At 40.9% G+C, this 26,814-nt stretch overlaps 1 protein-coding gene across 1 annotated transcript in view; it reads left to right on the top strand.

Annotated features, from left to right (window-relative positions):
- Positions 1-11,923, top strand: part of LOC121186567 (eukaryotic translation initiation factor 3 subunit H) — a 52,193-nt gene extending 40,270 nt beyond the window's left edge. Inside the window, exons 6-8 of the mRNA XM_041045338.1 lie at positions 5,040-5,160; positions 10,973-11,105; positions 11,606-11,923. Coding sequence (XP_040901272.1) covers positions 5,040-5,160; positions 10,973-11,105; positions 11,606-11,700 — 349 coding nt within the window. The 3' untranslated portion in view covers positions 11,701-11,923. The remainder of the gene's footprint in view (positions 1-5,039; positions 5,161-10,972; positions 11,106-11,605) is intronic.
- Positions 11,924-26,814: the final 14,891 nt, after the last annotated feature.

Genomic DNA, 26,814 nt, shown 5'->3' with positions numbered 1-26,814 from the left:
TGGGATGTCTGGCGAGATGAAATTGTTTCCTGAAGTTGTCAGATTGCTGCGCAGCTCTGTCCTTGTATTGGATTGTAGCGTCCGTCTCTCTACATCTTCTGCTGACAGCCCCACCCTTTTCTCCTCATTTCCACCCCTTCAAAAAAGTAAACGATAATGGGTTTTATTTAATGTTTTTCCTTTTGTCTCATTTTCCAATCTGCAGCCCCATTTGTCACTGTCATCTACGTCTAAGGCTGAGTGAATGCAGTCTCACTCCGGCAAACAGGGTTCTTCTTACCACAGATGATGATGTTGATCGTGGTGATGGATTGCATGAATGTAAATTCATTTATGTTGCTTTCCCCCCCAAACAGTCTTGAAATGTGTTTGCTGTGTTACAAAATGGCCTATATTAATGTCAGGCCACAAAGCTTTTTGCCATCTCTTACATACAGTCTTCACCCATCTTAAAATGTCCCCACTGTGAAGATGCTCAGTTTGTTGTGCAGTGTGAATGGGCTGCTTGGTCAGTCCATTACCTACTGTCTGATTAGCTGTAATTAGCTTTCTATACTGAAATGTGGCACAATGGGAGGATATGTAAACATAGCTCTCTGCTCAATAGGAATAACCCAATGATATATATTCAATAAAGGAGAAGCAGAACGAATTCAGGAAGAGAGGACGAAGAACTGTAAGACTTTATTTGAGCCGCCGCCATAGAAGGAATAAGACAAGTGACGAAAGTGAGGAGAAATAAGTGGAAATAGGGTCACGAAGGAGGTGGTGACAGTGTTGCCGTGAATGAAATACTCTGTGGAGAATGACCCTTGACAGACAAACTTGATCCAGTGAGATGGGTTTTGAGGAGAGGTGTTTTTGATCACCAGCCAATAATAGATCTTTCTGTGATCTTTTTTTTTTTTTTTTTTTTTGTTCTTTTCCTTAATGGAATAACGATGATTGTGCTTAAGGCTATTCCACCGCGTCAAGATTAGCTGAAAGCTGTCTGAATCTGTGTGAAAGTTATAATATGTTTTGTGTATACGTTTTTATCTCGTTTTCACCAAGATAACACTATACACATATGTTGTGTTAGATTCAGGCTGTTTCATGTCCTCTTTAAAACATATTACTCTGCTGCAGAAGCAAGCCAACGATTCATATCGGGCCCCAGTCCATCAGTGAAAAAAGCTCCATCAGAGTAAAACCCTCATTGTAAGAATGGAAGTCACTTCCTTGGCAGCTTTGTTAAACAGCTCCCCTCTGAACTTTCAATTTACTGAATGTCAGCCCATTTTTGCTTGCACATCAATACACTTTTAGAGTTTGTCCTCTATTGTCCTGTGTGAATATGAGCATATAGGCCTCAGTGCACCTACAGTATGGGGTGCCATTGAACCAGGCTTTAAAACAGAATCTGTGATAATAGGAAATCCCTCGATACACTTTGATTTCTAATTCAGGTTCGATCAGAAAGCTCGCTGACCCATCTGAATAATTTAACCTTGTGGAGTTTATGGCCAGACGCTGTTTAGTGTGTAACATACATTATTCAGCATGCAGTTTTTCCAACCATATGTAATTTGAATTATCAGGTTTTTGAGTGTGTAAACACTTCACCCTTTGGAGAGTGTTTTCCTTGCATACCTGGCTTTTCTAAACATTCATTAACAACAAGCCGTACACAGTAAGGTACAGCTGAAAGCGCAGGAAAAAGTAGTAAGTGGACCTTAAGATTGTCTTCATTTTCATTTTACTTTTCAAACAAAGTTGTGTTCAATTTTGTTAGATCAAAGTATTAAATTGTGTAAACCCTTCATTACCAAGCCTATGTCAAGGATTTAACACACATAGGCCCCCCACATCTAACAAATATACATTTGACTATAAAAAATATCATGAAATACTAACAAAAACAAAATAATGCCCAATGTGCTGAAACACACACACACACCAGTCACTTTTCTGTTCAGTCAATAGCTCAACGCACACATAAACGACAGATGTTTTCAAGGATCTTACTCTAAATGATTTCCTTTGCATATATTATGATTCCACACCACACAGAATTAGCTCCCATATTGCTTGATGAAACAGCTTTAAATGGGCTTTCGTCAGCGAGAATCAGTTTTGACAGAGTTAGAGGGACGCAGTGGGGAAGTGTTCTGGGGACATTTGGTCCTGGGCCATCAGTTTTCATGTTTACAGCTCTGACACAGCAGTGCAGGGTTGACAAACTGATCACACACCAGCAGTCCTCGTGGGCAAACATGACGGTACTGGAAGTGATTCAGGCAGTCTAGCCTATGGAAATGGACTGTTGGGGTTACTGAAGATCACATGCTATTCACTAGATATTTTTTATTTTTTCCGTAAAAACCGTAAACTCAGTTGCAGTGTTTGTACACAGGCATTGTGGTAGATGATTTTATCATTTACACACACATAATGCAGGTGTCAGACAATGATATGGATAGGAGTGTTTATAAGGTTGTAAAGCATGAGAGAACAGTGTTATAAATCACCAATGGTTCATCAGCAGTGTTCAGTTATTTGCATGTATGTGGTTACGATGGTTTTCTCTCTGTGAGCATGTTTGCATGTGAATGTAATTAAATTATTACCAGTAGACAGTTATTTGATGGAAACTGGATACTAAGCTGAGATGATCATAATGACTGGGTTTAGGATGTGCATATATTTTACACATGTATGGATGCTTAATTTTATCCACATGAATCTAGTCCTTTAGTTTCTGCTCTGGTGTGCGCTCCGGTCGCTGCCTTTCTTCTTCTTCTTGGCAGTTTGCTAATGCTCTGTGGCAGAAACTAAAAATGAGAATGCAGGAGAACACTGAGATTAAATGCTGCAAGTTGTTTTTCCAAATAACTCATAACAGAAATTGCCAGAGTCAGAACTACAATACCATTGATGTCAGATTGTAAATTGATTTCATCAAGCACTTAAGTTGCTGTGTATGAATATTATTATTCCATAACAATTCCCATTTTAATTTTGTTTCTAATCACCGTCATTGCACCAAAAATACTAAATTCATAGCTGTGTTGTAATAAATTTTAAAAATGTAATGTTCGAACCTTAATTTTTAATATTGTGCAACCCCTACGGCTTGTGCAGAATTGTACACACATGGTTCTAAGTGACTCAGGAGCACATTTTGTTGAGTGTTCCTTGGAGATGAGGCCTGTTGGTCCACAGTGACAAAGGGAAGAGGCTCTGTTTGTTGTGTTAGCAAAGTAGCCTTGACTACACTATGTGAAGAATTCGATCCAAAATAAATCTGCACAACTTGACAAGGTAAATGTGTTGTAAATGTGAGGTCAATTCAGGTTTCATTGGAGCTGATTTCTCAGTGGTATTAAATTTTAGTTATCCTCCGTATCAACATGCCGGAAATAATCAAGAGTTTCTAGGGAAAGAAGAATTTTCTTTTGAGATGGTTAGTAGGATTTTTTTTTTCGTTTTTTTCATTTAAAACTTTGTAGAGTCTAAGAAATCGGGGGTGGGTAAATTAGTTCTTGACTGGATGATTTTTTTTTAGTTAGCAACAGAAGATGTGGAGCGTGAGGAACCAGGGATGAGAGAGCGAAATATTGATTTATAAAAATTGTTAATTGAAAAATCTTACAGCAGCGAGGAAAGTAACTAAAATCACTCAAAAATCTCTCCACTCTGCCTCCACATTATCACAGAAACAATGGAACACACACGCACACCCACAGTTACATCAGTGCAAGTGCACACAGCCAAAACATACACAGTGCTGGCAGTCCTTGCGGGTACAATTGTCATTTAAATAAACAGTCAGAATCTGTTTTCCCTCAGTACATGCTGCATTATGTAGCACCCAAACATTCATAAATGAAACAATATAATTCCAGAGAGGGAAGCACATGAGGGAGCAGACTTGAAGAAGAGCACTGCAGCCTTGCCAAGGTTGAACTTAAGGCAGTAGTAAGACATCCTGTTAAAAAAACCGGGCTCATGGGAGGAGAGGGAAGAGGAAAGCTGGTAGAGTTGTGCGTTGAGTGTTGTCAGCATTGTCAGCACAGCAGTGCTAGGGAAAAGATGTGGGACGTGAACAGAGCAGAGCTGTAGCACAGGGGACAAGAGGAAGGGTCCTCGGGTCTGAGCGCTGTCAAACCCCAAAAGAGAGGTTTCATGTAAGATGTCTTTTAGGATGCACAAGAGCAACACGTCAGGTAGGCAGTGAACTCAAAGATTAGGTCAGAATAGATGTCAGACATTGAGTTGTTGAAACATGTGGATGTAGCAGTTTTCGACTGCAGCCACAGGTCTGTGAAGAGACACCTTGAAGCTAAGAATGTCCTGCACTCATGGTGGTTGCTACTTAATGGGAAGGGGCATTCTGTGGTTCAGTGGAAGAGGAAGGAGGATCTATCTAAGGTGACATTTTTGACATTTATCTGGGAGTCGGTGTGGGTGGCCACTGTAGGAGAAGGGAGCAGGAAAAGCTGGAAGTGATAGTTCTTTGTTAAAACATTTACAGTTACTGTATGTCAAAGTTGCTTTTAAATGCTTCTTGACTTGTCCTTCTAAATACCTTGGTTGTCTGAATAACAGTATGTTTTGGAAGAAAGCAGAAATGTAAGTGATTGGCTCAGGACACAGACCAATGAGCCAGAAATCAAAAAGGTGCGTGTGGCTCTGAAAATGCGGTGTGTAACTGTGAAGGTTTTCAGGTGCACAGGCATGTTTGCTGGACTGGCATGCAGCAGGTCTCAGACCTATGGTTTGGATAATAACAACCTCAGAAAGAGCAACTGAAGGAGGATGCCTCTTTCATGATGGACAGACAAACATGGGGCAGTTGTCCACTGACTGTAGGGTTGGCGGTTTAATACATGCTGCCCAATAGGTTTTTGTTAGAATTCAGTGAAGATTAATGTGTAGTATTTAAAAGGTTTGCCAGAGGGAAGGGAAGTGAATAAAATAATGCATGTCATTGCTACGCACATTTGCCTTTGGCAGTACAAAAACATGTGAATGACATGCTGTCATTTTCCTTCCAGCAACCACTTGGAGAAGAGCCTTCAGCTGCTGATGGACAGAGTGGATGACATGAGCCAAGATATTGTCAAATACAACACCTACAGCCGCAACCTGAGCAAGCAGCAGCAGCAGAAGCACCAGGTAACTCTCGCACACAGGCTCTCGTGAACCGAAGCGCACACACCACCTACAGACACAATGAGCCGGCTGCAGCAGCAGCAGCAGCAGCAGCAGCAGCAGCAGCAGCAGAAACATCAGCTTACCAGCATGCGTATAAGAGAAATAGGCACAAACACACACACATACAGGGGCATTCACACACAAATGCACCTACAGTCACAAACTCGGTAGGAAAACAGCAGGTATACTTGTCTCAGACATGGATACAACCAATTTCAGCTGTAATCACAGCAGGCAAGCAGCAGAAGCACAAGATTGCACAAACACACTGATGCACCCATAGAAATACACAGACTCACACATTAATGTACGTAGACCCAATGAAACATTATCTGAGGACAGGAAATGTTCAGTACTATGTCAGTACAGCACAAAACTACGAATGATCAAATGTACATTATTTACTTTTCACTCCACTTTCAGTTTGTACAGATTTGATAATGACTGTGATCGTGCTTTGAATGGCAGGTGAATTGGACATATGACCCACACTGGACGGGCTCCATATTATATTCAGTCTAATCGGGTTCTGGTAAGGTTCAGTTGTATTTCTGCAGGTTTCGAGTCTGTGCATCAGATCTCTCTGAAGACCTCTAATCTGGACACCAGGCTGGATTTTCAGCTGCTCAATTAATGAACTAACAAAGAAAAAATAACCATGCAGACTATAAAACGACTGCCAGAAAACGCACAGTAACACAAACGCTGCTTTGCCTGATGATTTTACAACAGAAGTTGCGTTAACTTCAAAGCGTAAATTAGTGGGCGGCAAGTAAATCACCAACATTAGCATGAGTACTAGTAACTTCAAGCAAAGACAGACACAGGTTTAAAAGTCATTTCTGTTGTTTTGAGCAGACACTAATGAGACAACGATGACTAATATTAACCTTCAAATCGCTGTCATAGTGTTATCATCTGCTGACTCGCGCCCACTGCAGATCAGCATTGCTTGAATTTTAAACACACTTCTTCTCCATCTGCTGCGTTATTTTTCCTGTCAATGAATTGTTCATTTTCATCACTGCAAGGGCTTCTTCTGCAATAGTCATTAATTTATCCTTCTGTAAAGAAAATTTGGTTCAGAAGGTTAAATACCCTGAGTCATGCTCAGACGGTCTTCAAACACAGTTGGCACCAAGGGGCAGCTGATACATATGGACACAGAGCTGGTATTAATAAATGAAGTCTCTCTTTTATTTTAATGAGTAAGTGAAAAACCCATGTTTTTATTCTTTTCTGTACCACTGAGACACCTCACAAACTCAAACTTCATTTAAAAGCGGCAGCGGTAGCACTTTGTAAAACACACGTACTCTGTGTGCACAGGCCCAAGACACACACACACACACACACACACACACACACACACACACACACACACACACACACACCATCTACAAACACAAACTGAGCCAGAAAGAAGCACCAAAAAGACCACAGCAGAACAGTACACACACGCATGCGGACACACACACACACACGGATAAAGAGTTTACCACATACCATCTGCAACTACAGCCTCGGCCAGATGCATCATAAACATCCAGCAACTCAAGCAAATACAAATGGCCACACACACTTACACACACATACTTGTATTTATATCTTTGTGAGGACACTCAATGACGTAATGCATTCCCGAGTCCCTTAAACCCAGTTCTAACCAGAACCCTAAAATCCGTAAGGTCTATGCTTTTACTCGTCCTCACAAAGATAGATGTCCAAGTACACACACACACACACACATGCATTAGTCAGAAAAATGGAAGCAAAGAGGCACAAGGTGACTCACTCGTGTGTGGCGTCTACATGCTCACAAACTCACAACTACTTTCAAACAACTACATTATTCTGTCATTATTCCCTGCAAGTGGAAACGAGGAAACGTCTGAAGTATTAATGTTGATCCGGGCTGAGTCATCATCATCTCTGCCCACAGCGGACAAAACCGAGGCCAGGTTCACACACATTACGCAGCCTTACAACAAACACACATGTGTGACCACAGGTATCCCTCCACGTGTACACAACCCATTCACAGCCTGGGCCACGAAGGGACACACAACTATAGCCATAGCCATACATCCCCAGGCCAATCACCCACGCTGCAGCCATTAGGATCCATCGTCCTCCACTACCGACCTTCTCATCATCACAGCCCCCAAGCTTTACCCCGACACACACACACACAAACACACACACCCATGTCACAATACACAATATCACAAAGACAGCCCCTTTAATGGTGCCAACCTTTTTCATGTTTCACGCTATTCTCTACAGTGAACAAAAAAAGAAAGTGAGCCTCTATTACACCTTTCAGACATCTACTGTACTTGCTCCATGTAATCTTGTGTTATTGACCCTGCTGCTTCCCGGACAAATGGAACCTTATTAATCATCATAGAAAGTTGCAAAAAGGCGGCGTGTTGAGAGGGCTCCATTTTTCATTTATAGCTCTCTGAATTTGGTAAATAGCCGGTTCCCAGGCACAATCTGTGGCCAAGCTAGTCTTTATACCAGGAAATTTATGTTTCACTACCCCTGATTTATTCATTTTGCATTTTCTTTTTCTTTTTTTTTCCCCCCAACTCCAGAAGCAGGCAACACTTTGCAGAAGATTAAAGAGCGATATGTGAATCTTATGAACCAAGGAATCGTGATTTATGGTTAATGATACAATTTAGATGATTAAGCAAGAAGTCATTACTTCTGAACCATGTATTTTGATAAAGATATTAAACAGAAAATAAACACATGAAAGGTTAGCCAGATCATGACTGAAATGTGTATCTGATTGTGGTAAATGCTGAGCAGATACACAGCCACTAAGAAATGCGTGGTGGTTGAGCTCCACAAGCTCACACAACATTGGGCTAGTGTTTCAAAAGGCGGGGGGAAACTGAAACAAAGAGTGTGAAGGTTTACTGGTCTGACAGCTACCGTGGAAAAATTCCCCAAATGATTTTTTTATATCATTAATTCATCCAAAATATTAGAAGTTCACAGGATATTGGTTTCCTAAAATATTTTCTACCATGGCAATCATGATGCACTGCATGATCAGAACTTATACTGAGCATGCTCTGATCCATTCGAATCCATTTAGGTATTAGACATATTGACACATATTGACACTTGCAGAGAAAAAAAAAAGAAACAGACCATACCCAACCCAATAAGACTGAGTACAATTTGGATCCAGTCTGACTCTGGTCCTGGCTCAGAACAAAGTGGTCCTGTGAAGACCTCAAGTCTAGATACCACAGTGGGAGTTTTTAGCTATCATTCTAAAGCCAAACGCAGCCCAGTGCCAGGAACACACCATCGCCAGCATGAATCGTGGTGGTTCCAGTAGCTTGCTGTGGGGATGCTTCTCTGCACCAGGCCCTGGGAGGCCTGTGAAGGTAGAGAGTAAAATAAATACAGCAAAATCCTTCTTCAGTCTGTAAAAGAACTGCGACGTGGGACAGGATTATTTTCCACCAAGACAACCTCAAACATAAAGCCAAAACTGCATAGGAGTCCAGACCTCAGTCCAATTCAGACTTTGTGGCAGGACTTGAAAACTGCTGATCCCTCAGAGTCCCCATGCAACTTGACAGAACCTGAGTTGTTTGTGAAGAATAACTAGGAAAAATAGCAGCAAAAGGTGCCTCTATTAAATGCTGACTTAAAGGAGGATCATTTATATCTGTACTTAATTTAGATCAATTAGATTTTCTTTTTTTACTTTGACATTTACTTCCAAAGAGGGGTGAATACTTTTTAGGCACTGTACGTCTATATTTATACACCACCGGTCAAAAGTTTTAGAATAGCCCAGTTTTTCCAGTTTTTATTGAAATTCCAGTAGGTTAAGTCCAGTGAGTAAACCTTAAATGGCACAAAGAAAAGGTAAAAAAAAAAAAATGTTCAGGTCACTAAAAACTGAAGGATCAAGCAAATTTCATAAAATATAGGCCTTTTCTTTACAGATCCATTTTTCTTGCAGCAAATAAAGTACTGCAGGAAGTTGTATATAGAAATCGGAATGGTGAGAAGAAGGAAAGTAACAAAGGAAGACAGACTGGTTGGTCAGGGGTTCATCCTACAGCAAGATAATGACCCAAAACATCAGAAGGAAAGAACCAGACGGTGGCTTCACATGATGAAGACCGGCACAGTCTCCAGACTTAAACCCCATGGAGCTGGTTTGGGATGAACTGGATAGAAGGTGAAAGCAAACAAACTACAAGTGAAACACATTAGTGGGAACTTCTGCCACAGTGTCACTTCGATTAAATTAAGATTAAACTTAGTTCAAGAAGAAGACTCCATGATTCCTTGTTTTTAAAATCTCCCGTTGTTGATTTTTTTCTCTGCTTTCATTTCAGAAACACTGAAACATTGAATTATGTAAATTTAAATAATAGCTGGAAATGTGGAAGTGTCGTCAAACTTTTGACCGGTAGTGTAGAAGGTGCACAGGGGTAAAACCGTTGTCGCTTGTCTCTACAGTTTGCACACAGTCACACATTAGCATTTTTATTATACACAGTCATGCTGTGACACGTTGGTAGGAGAAACGACTCTGGATGGAGGAGTAGCTATTCATTTGAACAAATGGGTATATTTTTCATTTATTGTTTTTATAGCAATATCCGTCAGCTTCAGTCACCCGTACAGGTGCATTGTGGGATGTTTGGTTGAAAGCACTGAAGTTGCTCCCACGCCGTTTTTCCTCCTCGTCTGCCGCAACCTCCCCTTCCACCAGTCTGTCAGTCTCTCCTCCATCTTGCCAAATTAACAAAGCTTTTAGGATCTCCAGAGACCCAGCACCTCACTGATTTACTGACTGTCAGCCATCCACAAATTACTCCATCCCTGTCAGCACTTATAACTCTTCTCTTTCTCTCTGTCTCCCTTATCTCTTCTTTCATCATCACGTTTCTTTACATCTCACTTCATTCTTGTTACTGTTTTCATTGCCTGTCTTTCATCTTCCTTTTTTTCTCTCTCTCTCGTCGCACTCTCCACCGCTGTTCAGCTCTCTTCTTCTGACTATATTCCTCTCCTTCCTGTTACTTTACCTTTTCCTGCTCCTGACATACTTTCTTCAAACCTTTTTATGCCTCTGATGACAGTCGTGGCCTGAGGCTTCATGCTGTTGTGTTGTCCATCTGTCCCATCCTTGGGAATGCAAAATCCCAGAATTGATGAGAACTTGGTCAAAGGTCAAGGTCAATGTTACCTCACAAAAGTAATTAATTATTTATTTATAAATACATTTATTTATTTTTACCATTGCTTGACGAATTCATGCACTAATTATGATAAAATACACTTTTATTAAACTCCTTCAAAGTCTTCACTACATATACTACATGAGTCTGGACAGACATGGACGTAAGCTGCACCTTGACTGGTTGGAAGAGGCAAACAACCACGAGGCAGTAATTCTAGTTTTTTCACTGTCTTTACTCTCCACTCCACACCTTCCTGTCATCATCGTTTTACCTTTTCTTTTCTCTTCAAGTTCTCATCCTGTCTTCTCTTGCCTCCAACCCACCATGCATTCCTTTTCTCCTTCTCTGTCCACTTTCCCTTTTACTATATATTCTCTATCCACATTACTCAGTGCTATTTATATTTGTTTTTCTCTTGCCTCCCCCCTCCTGAGCCCCACTCCACTAATGCCACCTCTCTCTCTCTCTCTCTCTCTCTCTCTCTCTCTCTCTCTCTCTCTCTCTCTCTCTCTCTCTCTCTCTCTCTGCGTCCCTCCCTACAGTACCTCCAGAGGCGGCAGCAGGAGAACGCCCAGCGACAGAGCAGAGGGGAGCCCCCACTGCCTGAGGAGGACATCAGCAAAATGTTCAAGCCCCCCCAGCCTCCACCACGCATGGACACACTGCTTATTGCGGGTATACACACACACACACACACACACACACACATACACTGACACAAACACACAACCTCCATGTGCAGACAGCACTCGTGATTTCCACCATAGAGACCCCCCTCCCAGCACCATCAGCCGCCTCTGCTCCCCTCACAGGAGCTCAGGTTCTGTTTTGTAATTATCTCCGCCATTATCTTGAAATTACATTAATTTAAAGTTTATTGACTCAATCTCCAACTCAACCGCCCCTTTCCCTGCTGTTTCACGCTGTTCAGCTCTCCTCCGCCTTCTGCCAACATTCAGATCCTTCCGTTTACTCAATTCCTCACTAATTTGATGTTGCTGTGCTGCTGTTTTCTCCCCCATCCCTCTCTCCCGCCTCCGCCTGTTTGCGTGCATGTCTGTGTACTAAACGTGTGTATGTATGTATGTATGTGTGTCTGTATGTATGTTTGTATGTTTTTGTGGGCGCGTGTTTGTGTGTGGGGTGCATGGATTCATGTGGCGACCCTCCAACAGGGCAAATTAACAACTACTGCCAGAACGTGAAGGAATTCACCTCGCAGAACCTCGGGAAGCTGTTCATGGCAGAGGCTCTCCAAGGCCACAACTAGAGGAGAGACAAGATGGTGGAAGAATCTGCGAGAGAGGTTTAGAAAGTATGCAGGGGGGAGTAACAGAGATGCAAAACCACCTTGGCAACAACTGGAGGAGCAGAGCAGAAGAGTTTGTTTTCTAAGAATTTATTCATTGTTTTTATGCCTAACCCCATCTTGAATAGAAAATTATCTTTGCAGATCAGTTGATTTTGATTTAAATAAAACACTTGCATCTCGACATGTTCTCCGGCTCCTTGTATCTCTTCACACTTGAACTGCTTTCTGCTTTTGATGATAACTGCAGTATATTGTACTCTAGGCTTGTTGTGCTGTATAAAAATGGTTAGTTCAGAATATTAATATGCGAATATGGATCTTGCCCATAATACAAAATAATTATACACTAGAATGGTACTTATACATAATTTTATTGCTACATGCTTTTCGTCTTGCAGGTCGAACACCAAGCAGGTGGAACCAATTATTAGTGGATTTGCTGGAGTGTCGGTTCACATGGTGGGAACAATGATTTTCTTGTAAATGGAACTGCGACAGAAGTATCAGTGAAAGTTGAGCGTTAAATGAAATACCAGCTACATGACTCGGCCCCCACTGCCTCACCGCCCTAAGTAGACTTTTGATTATCTTTTCTTTTTTTCCCCCTGAAGTGTAATTACATGATACATCAGAATCTACCTTTCCTCCACACAGGTAGCAATTAGCACCTGTTTATTTTTGGGATGCAAAAATAAAGTCCCAGTAGTGAAATTTGGCATGAAACAAAGGATTGTTGAGTTTTCAAGACATTTGAAGAAGGAACTGCAGGTGTGCCAGATAACAGACAGAGAGAAACTGTCATCTGCATGGGGTGGCGCTCCTTCTTTAGTGTTGTTTCTAATTGCCACAGCCCATAAATTATTTAACACAATTGTAGAAAAATTACCAACAGGGGAATCAATTAAGTGTTTTTGAAGTTTATTCATAAAAACATGCAGGAAGATAGATTATGAGAAATAAATCAAAGAAAAACATGACAGAGAACATCATACAGGATGAGAGCCTTGGGTCGTTAGCTCTTACGGAGAGGATTGTCAAGTGCTTACTTCTAAAACTTAAACAGTTGTTCTTATGTTCATCAATCTTTTATTGAGAGCTTCCTGACCTTTCATTTTATTTGCAGGTTTGTCAGAAAAGGAGGGACACAGCCTGAGCAGTATTGTTAATATCTGTAACCACTGAAGTCAGACAGAGGGATCTGAGTTCTCTTTGTGACTGAGAAATCAAAAGGATATCACTGAGCATATTGAACCCACCTGATCACATCACAGGAATCAATTATATAATTATTCTTCATCCCTTCAGCTGTCAACTTCTCAATTCTTGATAGTTCCCGTTTATGCTTTTGTACAGCTTCCTTACTTTATTTCATTTCACTTCACTTTTCTCTAGGAGCATTCAGTCATAGAAGTACTTTGAGCTCAATGCTACTGTCAACATGTTAATATGCTCATGGCTGCCAGTGCTAACATGCTTATGTTTAGCAAGGGTACTCCATGTCTACCACCTTAATTTAGCATATTTGCATGCTAACATTTGTTAATGAGTACTAAACAGAAAGTGAAGTCTGTTTCCTGCCTATTTACATCAGAGCAACATGTTATAGGAAGAACATGTTATGCAAATGACTTAATGGAATTTGTTACCATGCTTTTGAAATTAATATTGGTTTGATTTTTTATGTATTTTGCAGTATTCTTAATTTTATTTAAAGATCATTTAATTACCGTTTAATCATTTCTTAAAATCTTGCAGAGAAGTTATAACTGTTTTACAGCCCCAAGAGTCTGCAGGTAGGAAAAAAAATAGGATTTTGAAAAGTGAGTCCCCCTGCCCTCAGTGGAAATTACGCTGTGTACAGCAGCTCTGTAAATCAGCCCTAAGTAAAGTGAAATTAAAGTTTAAAAATGAACTGATAAAATGTGCTGAAACAATAACACCGTACGAATTCTGGTCGTCCTGTACCCTTCAGGCAAGATGAGAAACTGTCATCTTAAGCAAACATGTTGGCATCCAAGGTGTGTCCATCAGAAACCAGTCCTGTGAAGTGTCTTGGAGCAACACTGAAACTCTCACTTACTCATTCACTCTAAATCCATCAGCTAAATACCTCACATGCTAACTAAGATGCGTGTTGTGTTGATCCTCTGCAGAGAAACACACATCTTAGAGTTACCTCCTTGAGTCATAGAAGTACAGCTCATTTGTGGAGCTCATCACCAGTGTCCACCCAACAACAGGAAGCTGAATGATGGGTCTTCTTGCTCCATTTAATAAAGAAGCTGCCAGTGTGAGGTTCATTGTATAATAATTACATTGCGGCTCTATCTTGCCACGTGCTCCGTTGTTCTTCCTCGACCTGTGGTTAAACAGCATCATCTAATTCAGCGGATGATGTTATTTAACTTGTCATCAACGTTGCCAAGTCGAGTAATAACTTGTAGTGCTCCTGCTCATCATCAGCGCAATGTCATTAACAATAATTACAAGTCAACCAACATGATAAACGTTTATTGGAATGGCGACACTCGAGCCGGAAATGATTTCTTCCCCAAATCATAACATGTTTCCCTGACATGCTGGCAGGATGGGAAATATTAATTCACCACAGAGGGCTCAGTTGATACTTATTAATTAAGGTATCTGCTACTTTGACAGGCACACCTGTGCTTGTGATTGATGTGTCCTATGATGTGAGACATTTCCTCCCTAGCAGGTATTGATTGCCTTCTGAGTAGTGGTCTCTGCTTAAGGTGGATCTGTGTTGTTTGTAATTCTGAAGCAGCACTGTAATGTGATGTTGCCCTTGAGGGCTGACTGGGGCACAGCCTCCCCTGTCCCTAATCCTGTGATGTGTGAGGAATTACAAAACTTAAAATGCCCTCAACAGAACCACGAGCACTGTGCGAAGCCACTCGAGGCAGCTCTCGCCCCTGCAGAGTGCAAACACGGTGACACGGGTTCAGCTTGTATTTAAAGTGACAGTGTTTTGATTGGAGTGGAAAAGCAGTTTGGACTGAATCATGTAGTCACGGCAGGCCTCAGAGGCAACGGCGTGGAGGTGCATGAAGTCAAACTGGTGTTTTGCTTTCGTGTTACTCCACAGTCACATAAATCATGACATTACTGTTAACTGTCATTGTCACACAAAGATAAAGATGTACCTGTAACCTGTAACTCTATAACGTAGCTGTAATCATATTTAATGATACATAAATACACACATCAACACATGAATACAGAGTATTTTAAAACTTCTTTATTAATGTGATGAAAACTCATGTAGCATATTGAGCTTTGATGTTAGTTCTTGACCTCTTGGAAATAAAACACGAAAGCCACAATATTCTTCACTCAAGAGCCACTCACTAGATATCTGCCACAGCTTTTAGCCACACCTCATGGCCTTCATCAAGAATTTGACTTTGCTTAGTTGTCTTGCGAGTGAACTTGCAGCATGGTGGTGCAGTAGTTAGCACCATCACCTTAAAGCAAGAAAGTTCTGGGTTTGAATTCACCGGCCAGCGCTTTTCTGTGTGGAGTTTTCGTGATCTCCCTGTTCAAGCGCTGGTTTCCCGCCGGGTGCTCTGGCTTCCTCCCACAGTCCAAAGACAAGCATATTAGGTGAACTGGCAACTCTAAATTGTCTATAGGTGTGAATGTGAGCGTGACTGGTTGTTTGTGTGTACTGTATGTCAGCCCTGTAACACACTGCTGACCTGTTCAGGGTGTACCCCACCTCTCGCTCAAAGGCGGCTGGGACCGGCTCCGTATAATTAATGGATGTAATACACTGCTCATAGAACAGAACAACACTTTCTGCTGTATCATAACAGTGTTAAATTATTTGTTGCACATCGAGCCACAGTTGGCTTCCAAACCAGTTGTGAATCATACTTGTACGTACTGAAGACTTTTAGGTGAGCAAAGAGAAACTTTTCCTCCTTCTTCAGATGAATGTCAGACTAAAGCTGTGCACAGACGTCATTCTGCACAATGACGCTCAAACATCCAAGTAACAATGAACAAAACACGTTACCACTACATTCACTTACAAATACATTATAATGTGAAATGGAAAATGGAGGGTTAAGATAAAGTGTTTACTTCATTTGAAAGTTTTTATTTCATTTGAAAGTAGTTTATGTCATTTATGTTGGTTGCCATTCAGCAGCGTTATTCTTTGGAGCACATTCATCGTGTCATCATATGTGTGCGTGCTGTAGAAATTCAACAAAGAGATTGTGCTGAAACACACTTGTGTCCCCTCTGTATGTCCAGACACTTCACCTTTTGTTCCCATTCGAAGTATTGATGTGGATTTAGAAGTGCTGCGTCTCTTTGCCTCATTGTGCTGCACGTTTTGAAATGTTAAACTGTTCGGAAGAAAGAGGCACACAGAAACCCACAGCAGCAGCTGCATTTGCGATTTTCTCTCCCACACTATCCTGCTCAATTGACCGTGAGACGACTGTGAGTCAGTGAAAATGAGAATGACATCCTCAAATACGAGACAAATTTTTTTCACCCACGAACAGTGCAGAAGCCGAGTCTGTGGCCTGCTGACGCAATACTTACGATGAAACTTTCCCCCTTCTTTCTCCAAAGTGATTTCATTTGCTCTCACAATTGTTTTTTTTTTTTTTTTTTTTTTTATAACTTTCTGTGATGTCAGTTTTCTCTTCAGCCTTTGCAAAGATTACCCTAAACTACGTGTTTGAACTCAGCATGGGAACCGAATGAGGGCTTTAGCTGTGTAAACAGCCGGGCGTTTTGTACGCTGCAATAGGAGGAAATACTTAATTAGGATTATGGGATTTGTCTCTGCACCTTCAGATTCCTGAGAAGGAAGCTAGGAGATGTCAGAGGGATATAAGTTTAGTCTCATTTAATCAGTGAGCGCGACCTGCACAGCCCTGACCCCAGCAGTAATTTATTACCGCTCAAACACAAACACAAGCTCCTTCACCGCGCCTGCCGTCGCCTTGTCATTGGTGATAGAGAGAATCAGCTGGCTGAATATAATGAAACCAGTTATTTCCCTGTCAACTGTGAACACTTTTTCCCTTTTTTTGTTCTCTCTCTCTCTCTCTCTCTCTCTCTCTCTCTCTCTCTCTCTCTCTCTCTCTCTCTCTCTCTCTCTCTCTCTCTCTCTTTTCTGCCACAGATATTGCCATGGCAACTGTGGATCCTGTATGGAGTAGCTGTTGAGGATGTAAAGTAGTTCCCGTGGAAAAATAATCTTGCAAATCCCCAAAACAAGAGCAGAAAGGAAGGCAGATGCAGTTGTAGGAAGAGGTGTGGGTATGTTTAGGGAATTTAGCATTTATGCGATTATACTCACAAGTCCAACACAACCATCGTCTGAACGCATTTCTTCACATAACAATGCTCTGCCTGTCATTGAAGCAGCTCTATATTTCCCTTATCTCTGTTTTTTTTTCCTTTTTCACGGCCAATAGATCTGCACCGTGATTGGCAACTATATAGATTGAGCGTTGTGTTCTAGTTGCAATATGTCTCTCCCTGCCACCCAATTCGACGGCTGTCATCCAGCAGTGGCACAAATCCCACAGGCCATTATGAGGCTGGTTTAATCCCCACAACAGCAGCAACAGAAGCCTTTCAAGAACGTTTCGGAGCATGATACCCTGTCTGTCACATGTATCCGTGGGCTTCGGGCAAGGCTACAGTGCATTGTTACGATCCCACTCCATCACTAATGTCTTAACTCATCCCCAAGCCACTAAGACAAATGTACTGAATGTCCTCCTTCTGAAGATCAATCACATGTTGCGTGTAATCTTCTTTTGAGCTTTGTCTCTTTGGTGTTGACACTCAGTTTTTGCCGTGGCTGTTGCAGGTTGAGATGGATGTTGTCTTTTGACCCATTTATTTAGTGTATTAGATATTTGTTTGGTTGCGATTCAAGGGTGTTTGCTGGTAGATTATGACCTGATCTATATCTGTATTTGCCTCTTGTAAACTCCCCTCAGCGTTTTGTTGTCACGAGGTTGTCACGAGGATTTTAGTTGTTTGACATTTCGGGAAATACAGAGTTTGGTGAGAAGTTCAGTACAACTTTCATGTCTGAACAGTAAATATGGAGGTAAATCCATGAGTCAGTTAGCTTAGCTTAGTATAAAGACTTGAGGCAGGGGGAAACAGCTAGTCTTTCTCCGAGCTGTACATCAGACCCCAGCTGTAACTCTTGGTCTTGTTAAAGACCAGACTTTAATCATTTGACCCATTTTCTGGGGCATACATACAGTTTGTGACCTCCATTCCTCCTAATGCTGATTTAATGCACTTCTTGTTTTCTATTCAGTACAAGAAATATTCTTATCTTATCTTATCATCTTAGTTTCAGACTCTGCCCTTTTTCCTTTTTTTTCTGACTTACCATATTTCCCCCCTAATGAAGAAAATGAGAAAATGCCAAGTATAGTAATGTATTATAATTCATGATCAGCTTCCCTCTGTTCCTGAAAGTCTGGAGATGACAGGTTGCCCCTGGTACAGTGATTGATGGGTTGCTTGTGACCTACAATAGACAGACTCACAATTAAAGCTCGCCTTATCTCCCAGCTGTGAATCTCAAAGATAAATGCTGATAGCACCTTCCCCTTTGATGTTCAATCATGCACTCCACGCCTTGGTCGCAGCTTGTGTCCTTAGAATGACTGATGTGCATTTGAATATTTCTTTCTCGCAGGTAAACATTAACATTTGTTTCACTTATTCATTCCCTCCTCCTCACTCTAGGTTCAACGTAGGGAAAACCATCACCTAATTTAAGTGTGTTTATTTTCACGCTGTGTACCAGTAGGACTAATGAACTGAACATGCTTTTATTTTGGAATAATTCATCAGTTGAAATGGAAAATGGACCGTGTTTTCTTTATTTCCTTCTTCTTTCCTTCTCTTTATGTTTTATTCCTTCTTTCTTATTGTTCGCTTGGCTCTGTCCCAAATATCACACTTTGGCATCTAAAGCCGCCCACATACAGCCACCACAACTTAGTTGTTTTCCTTCGATTCTCCATCGGTACATAAGCTTTTGACAGCTGCTTGCCATTTGTTCTGGTCTGGCTTTGTTCAGCCTGAAGATTTTTCTCCACCAGGTTGGCTGTGTTTGTTTTTGTTTGCTCCAGATTTTCTCTGGGCAACTTCCTTTTTCCCGGGTGGAGACCATCTTCAGTATACCTTTCTGAATTGACTCTGGTGCAGTCTGAGATTGTGGCCAAACCAAGGCAGACGTTGGTGCTCAACCTCAAGGAACACGTTTTTTTCTACTTGTCCTATTATACAGGATTTTATTGGAGAACTTGATTTTTTCTTTGTCTGAGGCAGACATTGGGATAGACATCCGTCTTTTTTCATTGAGCCATCTATCGACTGTCCAGTCTGTGAAACCACATAGTGGTAATGATTTTACTTTGCTGTTTGTGCTGTTATGATTTATTCATCAAATTGTACAAGTTCAACCTCTAAATGGGCGGTCTTTTGGTGCGCAGTCATCTTTACTGACACACCTTCACAGGTATCTTGTACATCCTCTAGGATTTAACTATTATTGGCAATAGATGCATCCATGGTGCTGCTGTCCAATCCTGTATAGCATCGTGATTCAGAGTGCTGGATAGTCTACTATCCAGACTATCCAGCAGAGTGGAGAGCCCTGACAAGTTCTGATCTTCTAAATGGAAAAAGAGACACACTTGATGCTTCTGTGTTTGCCTGATGATGTCATTCATATAAGTCAGTCGATGGTCATCAGGAGTTTGAAGGATAGAAAGAGGCAGCCCTGTTGTTCGCCTGACTCCACTGGAAACCACTCAAAGAGGAAACTGTCAGTGATGATACTTGATCTGAAGTGGTAATAAAACTGCTCTGTCAGTGTAACAGTCTTTTGGGGAGTACCATATCACCCTATGATCTTCTATAATGTTACAATGCACAGTGTGAAACACTCTCTGAAAGTCACTGAAGTGGATGTATAGACGAGAGTTCCATGCTGAGCACTGTTCAATTATGCACATACTGTAAAAATTTGATCAGTGCCCACTCTTTCATTCTTGATTCCTTCTTGTCTCTCCCTCAGCTTATTATCTATTTTTGTCTCTAATCACACCAGGGTGGAGTTTATCATACAAGCACCAACATGTACAGTCACTCACTGGATGTAATTTTTCTGATCCTTCCTCTGTCTGAAGTAAAAACAACAGCAGGCTGGCAACAGTTGGCTTTTAACATTTCAAATGCACCAGCACTGAAGAAATGAAATTTTTGCTCACTGGGCTGTTTCCAAATATTTGTTTCACACTGTTAAATGCAGGTGCAAACTGTCAGAGACACATAAACAGCAGCTGTCCCTGACCTTTTAGCAGTATGGACGACCACATAATCTCTCAGCTGGCAAGACTAAATGAACAGAAGCTCATTTTTCTAGATTTTGTTGCAGTTTTCACCTCCAGCTTCATTTTTGCCTGTTTTGACTGTAACAAATGTTGATGCCTGGGCCCTGAACCTTGTCATTTGGTGTCCATTTATTTCCTTTGAGGGAAGCAGCAAGCCCACTGACATTCAATCACATTATTTTGGCACACTGATTCGCTGCCTCCACCTGTGACCTGAACCACACATAACATAGTGCATGACAAGCTCTGTGTAAATCAAACCACCAGGACACATATACACGGATGCCTAACCCGATCTCATGGTGAGACCCTAACCAGCAACAGAGATGATCGCATGTTTGTCGGCAAACAAAGCATGCAGTGGTGAACGTCCAGGGCTGTACGTGTATCCCCTTCCACTATATTTAAATTTTGTTTTTCCCAAGCCATCTGCAGAGTGATGCTGCACCACTTGGATGCAACTGCCAGCCTGTTATTGCGGGAGAGTGTGATAGAGAGTAAGCTCATAGCAGCCATAACACGGTTTTGTAAGGGCATGATGGTCTGCAGGTTGATGCTCTCCAAACCCTCTGCAAGAGAGGCACGAGCCAAGGCCATGCAGTTGTAAATTTTCTCAAAGTGTCAGCATTTTCCACATCGCTTACCTTAGGTCCAGCTGGAATAAATTCTCACACAATTTTCCGAGCAGAAATTGGTCATTCCTTGGGCGTCTTTTCACTTCAAGACCTCAAAAAATTGTCTGAGGGTGCCGTTTGTAGGCTTGTCTTACCCTATTCGGCCTGGCACCTAGTCCATATAGTCTGTAAAAAGAAATTTCTGAATCTTTCACCCAATTTAGAAGGAACTGCTTATGCTGCACAGGGCTGATTTGACATGGTCTGTGCACAAAAAGGTTCAGGTTCACTGCAACTGGACGCCTAGTTCAGGTGTGTAAATAGCGACTACTGTACACTGGAAGTGTAAAATTGTAAAATCTCCAAATGCAGGCCATATCCTATATAACATTTGAGCAAATTTGCCTTGGTGCACATGTACCATTATTCATTACCATTGTCTAATGTGGGAACATTTAAATGACAGATTATAACCTTGTTGAAACCCACACAAAGATAATTGGTACAATGACTGATGATGAATATCTGTTAAAAGCTTGTAGTTATTACATCTGATAACATGAACTGTCAAAGAAACTCCTTAAAGAAATAGAGTAGATAAAGGTTTTGGGAAATGGACACTACATTAACAAGTGGAATGCTGTAGGTCTTTCATCGAAAGAGATTTATCTTTTGTACTGTATGTCTGACAGAATTTCAAGTTAAATGGAATTATGCAAGACACATTAGATTTTCAAGTATAAGGTATGCACAGAATGACAACTTAATAGTTCAATAGCTCAGGAAAAATTATAGGATAATATTTTTAAAAAAAAACTCAAATGCGCCATTTCTCTTTCAGAACAAGGATGTGCCCCCTGTGTCTCCCATTATTTGAGATTTGAAAAGAGAAAATGGACAAGGTTTTTCCTGAAAGAAACCATGCAGAGAGCGTCATGAGTTAAGCGCGGGGGTGAGAATTAGCTGCTCTGTGGGTCAGTGCTCATCACATTTTGACATGTGTCCTTCAGTTAGATCTGCCAACCAACGCTGGCCCTGACATGAAGGCCAGTGATCTCTGACTTTAAATCACTCTCAGCGGGAGTCAGAGGGGAAAAGACGACAACTCAGTCTTAATATTGACTGAAAAGATTGACTGTCTGGATTGTCTGTAGCAGTCATACATAAAGAAAATGTGCAAAAGGACCCTAACACTGCTTGTACATGTCTAATCCAATTTTCTAGAATTGTAAGAAAATTGGATATAGAAAAGTAAATTCCTGACCACTTATCAGAGTTAGCCATTACATGTTCATTTCCTTTGCTGCTTATATGGCATACCTGGGGGTCAAATGGTAGAAAAAGCAATTGTGAAACTGTGTTAATCTCTATGCACATGGATTGGTACATCAAGAACACATATTAGTAAACCGCTGAACCAAAAATACTTGGAAGCAAGGAGCTTTCAGTCAAAATGCACTAGCAACAATTAGAGTTCTTTCAGAAGTAGATTGACATTTTGGAAAATATGCTTATTTCCCTATTTGCCAAGAGTTTCAAAAGACAATCGAAACCAGCATCCAGTTCACTTCACTTAGCAGAAAGACTGGAACAGCGGTAAAGAGCTAGCCTCACTCTGTCCAGAGGTATAACAGAATCCACCTACAAGCGTCTCTAAATCTCACTAATTAACGCATTAGTTCTTGTTTGTTCAACCCACCCGTAGAACAGCAAATTACCATTTGCGTTTGATGGCTCAACTGTTGCTAGCGTCTTTGAACACACTGATAATGGTCTTTACTCATCTAAAGGTTAGGCAGTTTGTAGTTAATGGGCTATAAGATGAGATAATTGTGGTGCTCAGTCACCACATCCTAATATTTTAGGATGTGGTGCTCAGTCACTTTAAAAAAAAAAACATAATAAAAAAAAAGTTAGTAATATTTATTAACCTAATATCAGCTGTAACAGTGTCTTTCTTAGTTAATACATTTGGTGCAGGTTAAAGCAGCTGCTATGGTCTGAGACATTTCATATGAGTTGTTTATTTAGGTCTTTTTGCACACCCGTTTGCCCACTTGCTTGTTTGTGGGCTTTGGTGCTTTGACAGTATCAAGCAATCTGACACCTGACAGAGAGATTTAACTCCATCTGTCATCTGGCACCGTGGTAGGTTATGATTTGCTTTTCTTTAAGTTTCCTGCTTGCCAACAGTCAACAAAAAACCCCATCTTGAGCCAAGCGGCTCAAAGGTCCCTTTATTGTGCGGTAGAAAATTTTATGGCGTAGGTGCAGGTGAAAACCCATAGTGTTTATCGACTGATATGAGTGATACTGATCTGAAAGCAGTTATTTCCTCTCCACCAGGCTGTCATTTTGCTGGCTGAGTGAATCCAGCCCAGACTTTAGCCTATTCTTTTACTGCCAGACGGCTGGGTGATTGGTGCTGTGGCAGTCTGCTGTTGGCAGCTCACTGCTGTTGTCTGATAAAGGGGTCAGACTCAGCCACACACCCACCACCAACACACCCCGCCACTTTGTAGTCAGTTTCCTGTCGACCTGCTCGCAGTGAACAACACGAGGTCACTCTCACCTCGCCACCTTTTTCCACATCTGGCTTCTCTATGAAGACCATTCGCCTTTTGCTGCTGTTCCTTTTTGCAAAGCATCTCTGCACTGATGCAAAAAAAAAAAGAAATCTGCTGATTAATCTTAGTCAACATCAGAGCCAGAAAGCCAACAATGCAGTCTGCCCTAGGGCAGAGTCTCTTCATTGACTGCAGAGGGATCGCAGACCACACAGAGGAGGGCGAGAGTTAGTTAATTGGATATTATATTGAACAGAAGTAGTTTAAAGCTTCGGGAGAAAATAACTTTTGTTGGTAACGGTGCAATTGCAGCAGCATGGGGAGATAAAATGGATGTGATTCTCTCATCAAAAAGCAGGTTTATTGTGTCTAGCATGGTCTTCTAAAAAGGACTGAGATTGAAAAAAGAGATGGGGTTTTCATCTTTTCACAAGAAGATTTACTATGCCGATTTATTTTCTAATCAGATTTCACTGGAGTTTGAGAATCTTTTTGATATCAAATCTTACAAAAAAAAAAAAAAACAACAACACTACTTTAAAGTGACATTCACAGGCAGATGTGGCTAAAAGGCTGAGCATTAATGGGCTGCCTTGAAAATTCACTGTTGCTTGAGACTGGTGATTTTTATGTGGGAAATGCTGCAATGGAAATATAGGAAGAATCGGGGTATCATTTTTATAATGTCTACATCTGTGTAGTATTTATAGGAATTTGAGCAGTTTAGTAAAAATCTCCCTGCATTAAAGAAATATTTTCAAATTGAGAAACACAAATGGAAAATGTGCTGTACACATCAGAAAAAAAAAAAAGACAGGTCATAATTTATTGATTATGTCCCTTTTAAAAATTATTTCAGTGTGTGTGAGCCCCAAAACAGTGAACTTTGAAGTCCAAAAATCCTGTGACAATCCCAAAGGTAACATCTTTATTCAGAGCTAAGTCATTATTACAAGCAGGGGAAGTTCAACACAGCGTAGCAACATTTGCAAAATGAGCAATTATCGCATCCATGGAGAATGTGCAGAAGTCATTGCAGCTCACCTTGAAGGCTCCTGGAGGGTCAGCAATAGGATGCTTTTAATCTGTTATTCCTCACATTCTCGTCGCCACCTTGCAGATACACCATGAATTTCATTACATGCTTCTTACCTTTGACATGACCATGACAGTCGCCGTTAGTTCCCTGAAGAAGTTTTCTTTAGGCATCGCTCAGAAGCCGGGAAATCCATCAAGTTACAGACCCATTTACCAAAAGAAAAATATTACTTTCAGTTCTGCTTTGAGATTCAAGACTCAGTCAGAATTCACTCAGATGTGACTCTTTTTAGAATTCATTGTATTGTTTCATTTTCAATCATACGCACACACACTCACTCACACACACGAAAACCTTAGCTTAGTTCCATTAGTTTGGCTGACTTTTCAGAATGCATTGCTAAGCATTATCTGATACTGCCTCTTGGTTGTAGCTAATTGATGCTGCAGTCAGTTCATTATTTTAGTCTCCCACAGCCGCTCAGATATCTGATTCCTACACACCCTGCATTTAATCCGTCTGATCACGCAGCCATGGAACTGAACATAAGAGGCTTTGACGAGGAATTAAAGCCATCGAAACATGCATGTGTGGGCTGTCAGTACTCTGTAAGGTGAATTTCAAATACTAAATCATTATTTTTAATCAATTCAAATAGAATTCCATAGATAATTTTTTTCTGACTTCCTATTGCCAGTTAAAGGTCATTACTTTATGATTATCGTTAACTCCAAGATTCAGTCAAAGATGCAGTGGAATGCATGTCAGACTTCACATTTTGGTGCTGCAAGCATTGTTTTATGTTCCACGAGTCACTAAATGTTCATAACTGTGTATGATGTATGAATAGTCAGTGGTTTTCACATGGTGCTAAATCAGCAGCTGGGCCTCATTTACAGTTGTGCTCATTTTGCTGCTGTGCAGGAGATTCAGAAATCGGATGTTGCAAATGTCTGATTAAGCCACACTGGATTTGCTGCCCTTTTCCACAACAGGCTGTTAGATTAGGGCCCATATACTGTAGGACGCCAGTGCCACTGTTCACACATGGTTTCGTATTGCTTGATCATTGCACTCGCCCTCCTCAATAACCGGACATTATCCCATTTAAACTTTTACTAGACCACATAAAAATGGAGTACCCAGGTGATTACTCAGAATTATGATGGTAGTGATGATAAACATTGGCCATGTCCTCAAAAGAGCAGCAGCGAATGGCAGAAACAGCAGCCATTACAGAGCAATAAATGAGGGAAATCCCTCAGTTGGTGGGATCCCATAAAGCACTTCCAAAACAAGCTTTATTTAGTCCTTGTGTTGATAGTTTACTCAGAACATCTATCAGGTATCTGAGGGACATCTAGATTTACCTTTCAATAGCAGACGGACTGAAATTACCTCATTTGAATGCATTATTCTGTGCATAGCTCCCACAAATGATGCATTAAAATGCCATGATCAACACGTAATAGACCTTATGCCACTGGCAAAAATTCGCTCAAGCAACAGAGACTGTAGGCCTCTGATAAAAAGCATACAAAAAGAAAGACAATTAGGACGTGCAAAAGAAATTACCAGACTCATTGATGGGCCTGAATAGAGTCCCGGAGGAGGAAGAGGTAAAATGTAACGCTTCAACAAAAGGACATTAACACAGATCCCTTCATTACTTTGAGTATAATGACCCCCCCACCCACAGCCTATCCACATGACCCAGCAAGGAAAAGAATTTATAATGGTTTAGTAACAAAGTATTATTCTTCAGATACAACATGAGAGTCAGATGAGGAGGAGAGTTCTCAGCTGTCACTGTCGTTAATTAATCCTTAGACCAGAGGTCTTCAACAGGGGGTCCGTGACCCCTAGGGGGTCCACAGAGGTACTGCAGGGGGGTTGTGAAATTTTTGGTTGATTAGACAATTTTTTAGTTAACATTTAGTTTTTAGTTGAAACATTTTTTCAAGTTAACATGAATCTAACATATCTAACATGTTTTCTTTCAGTCAGTCAGAAAAAAAATCATTTGGCATAATTCAACTGGTCTAGAGCCAATTCAGTCCCGCAGCTAACTAAGATACCAGACACAAGGACGCACGCTGCAATATTATTTGAAAAGAAGATACCTATGTTTATAAATGGCAGTGACACGGCCACCCTACTCACTGTACCTTGCACATGTAATAATAATAATAATAATAATAATAATAATAATAATAATAATAATAATAATAATAATACACCAGATTTATAAAGTGCTTTTCTGGGAGCTCAAAGGTGCTGAACAGTAGAAACATGTATAAAATAAAAAAATAATAATAGTTTTCTTCCCTTGCCCTGGACCCTGGGTTTATTAAAAGACTTTTAGCTCACTCCTTGTCTTTGGGGTTTTTGCGTTTGGCTCCAAGTCTTTTTACACCCAGTAACTGTGAGGT

Source organism: Toxotes jaculatrix, chromosome 8, assembly GCF_017976425.1.
Source record: "Toxotes jaculatrix isolate fToxJac2 chromosome 8, fToxJac2.pri, whole genome shotgun sequence".
Taxonomy (NCBI): domain Eukaryota; kingdom Metazoa; phylum Chordata; class Actinopteri; family Toxotidae; genus Toxotes; species Toxotes jaculatrix.
This window is presented reverse-complemented; position numbering and strand designations above follow the sequence as displayed.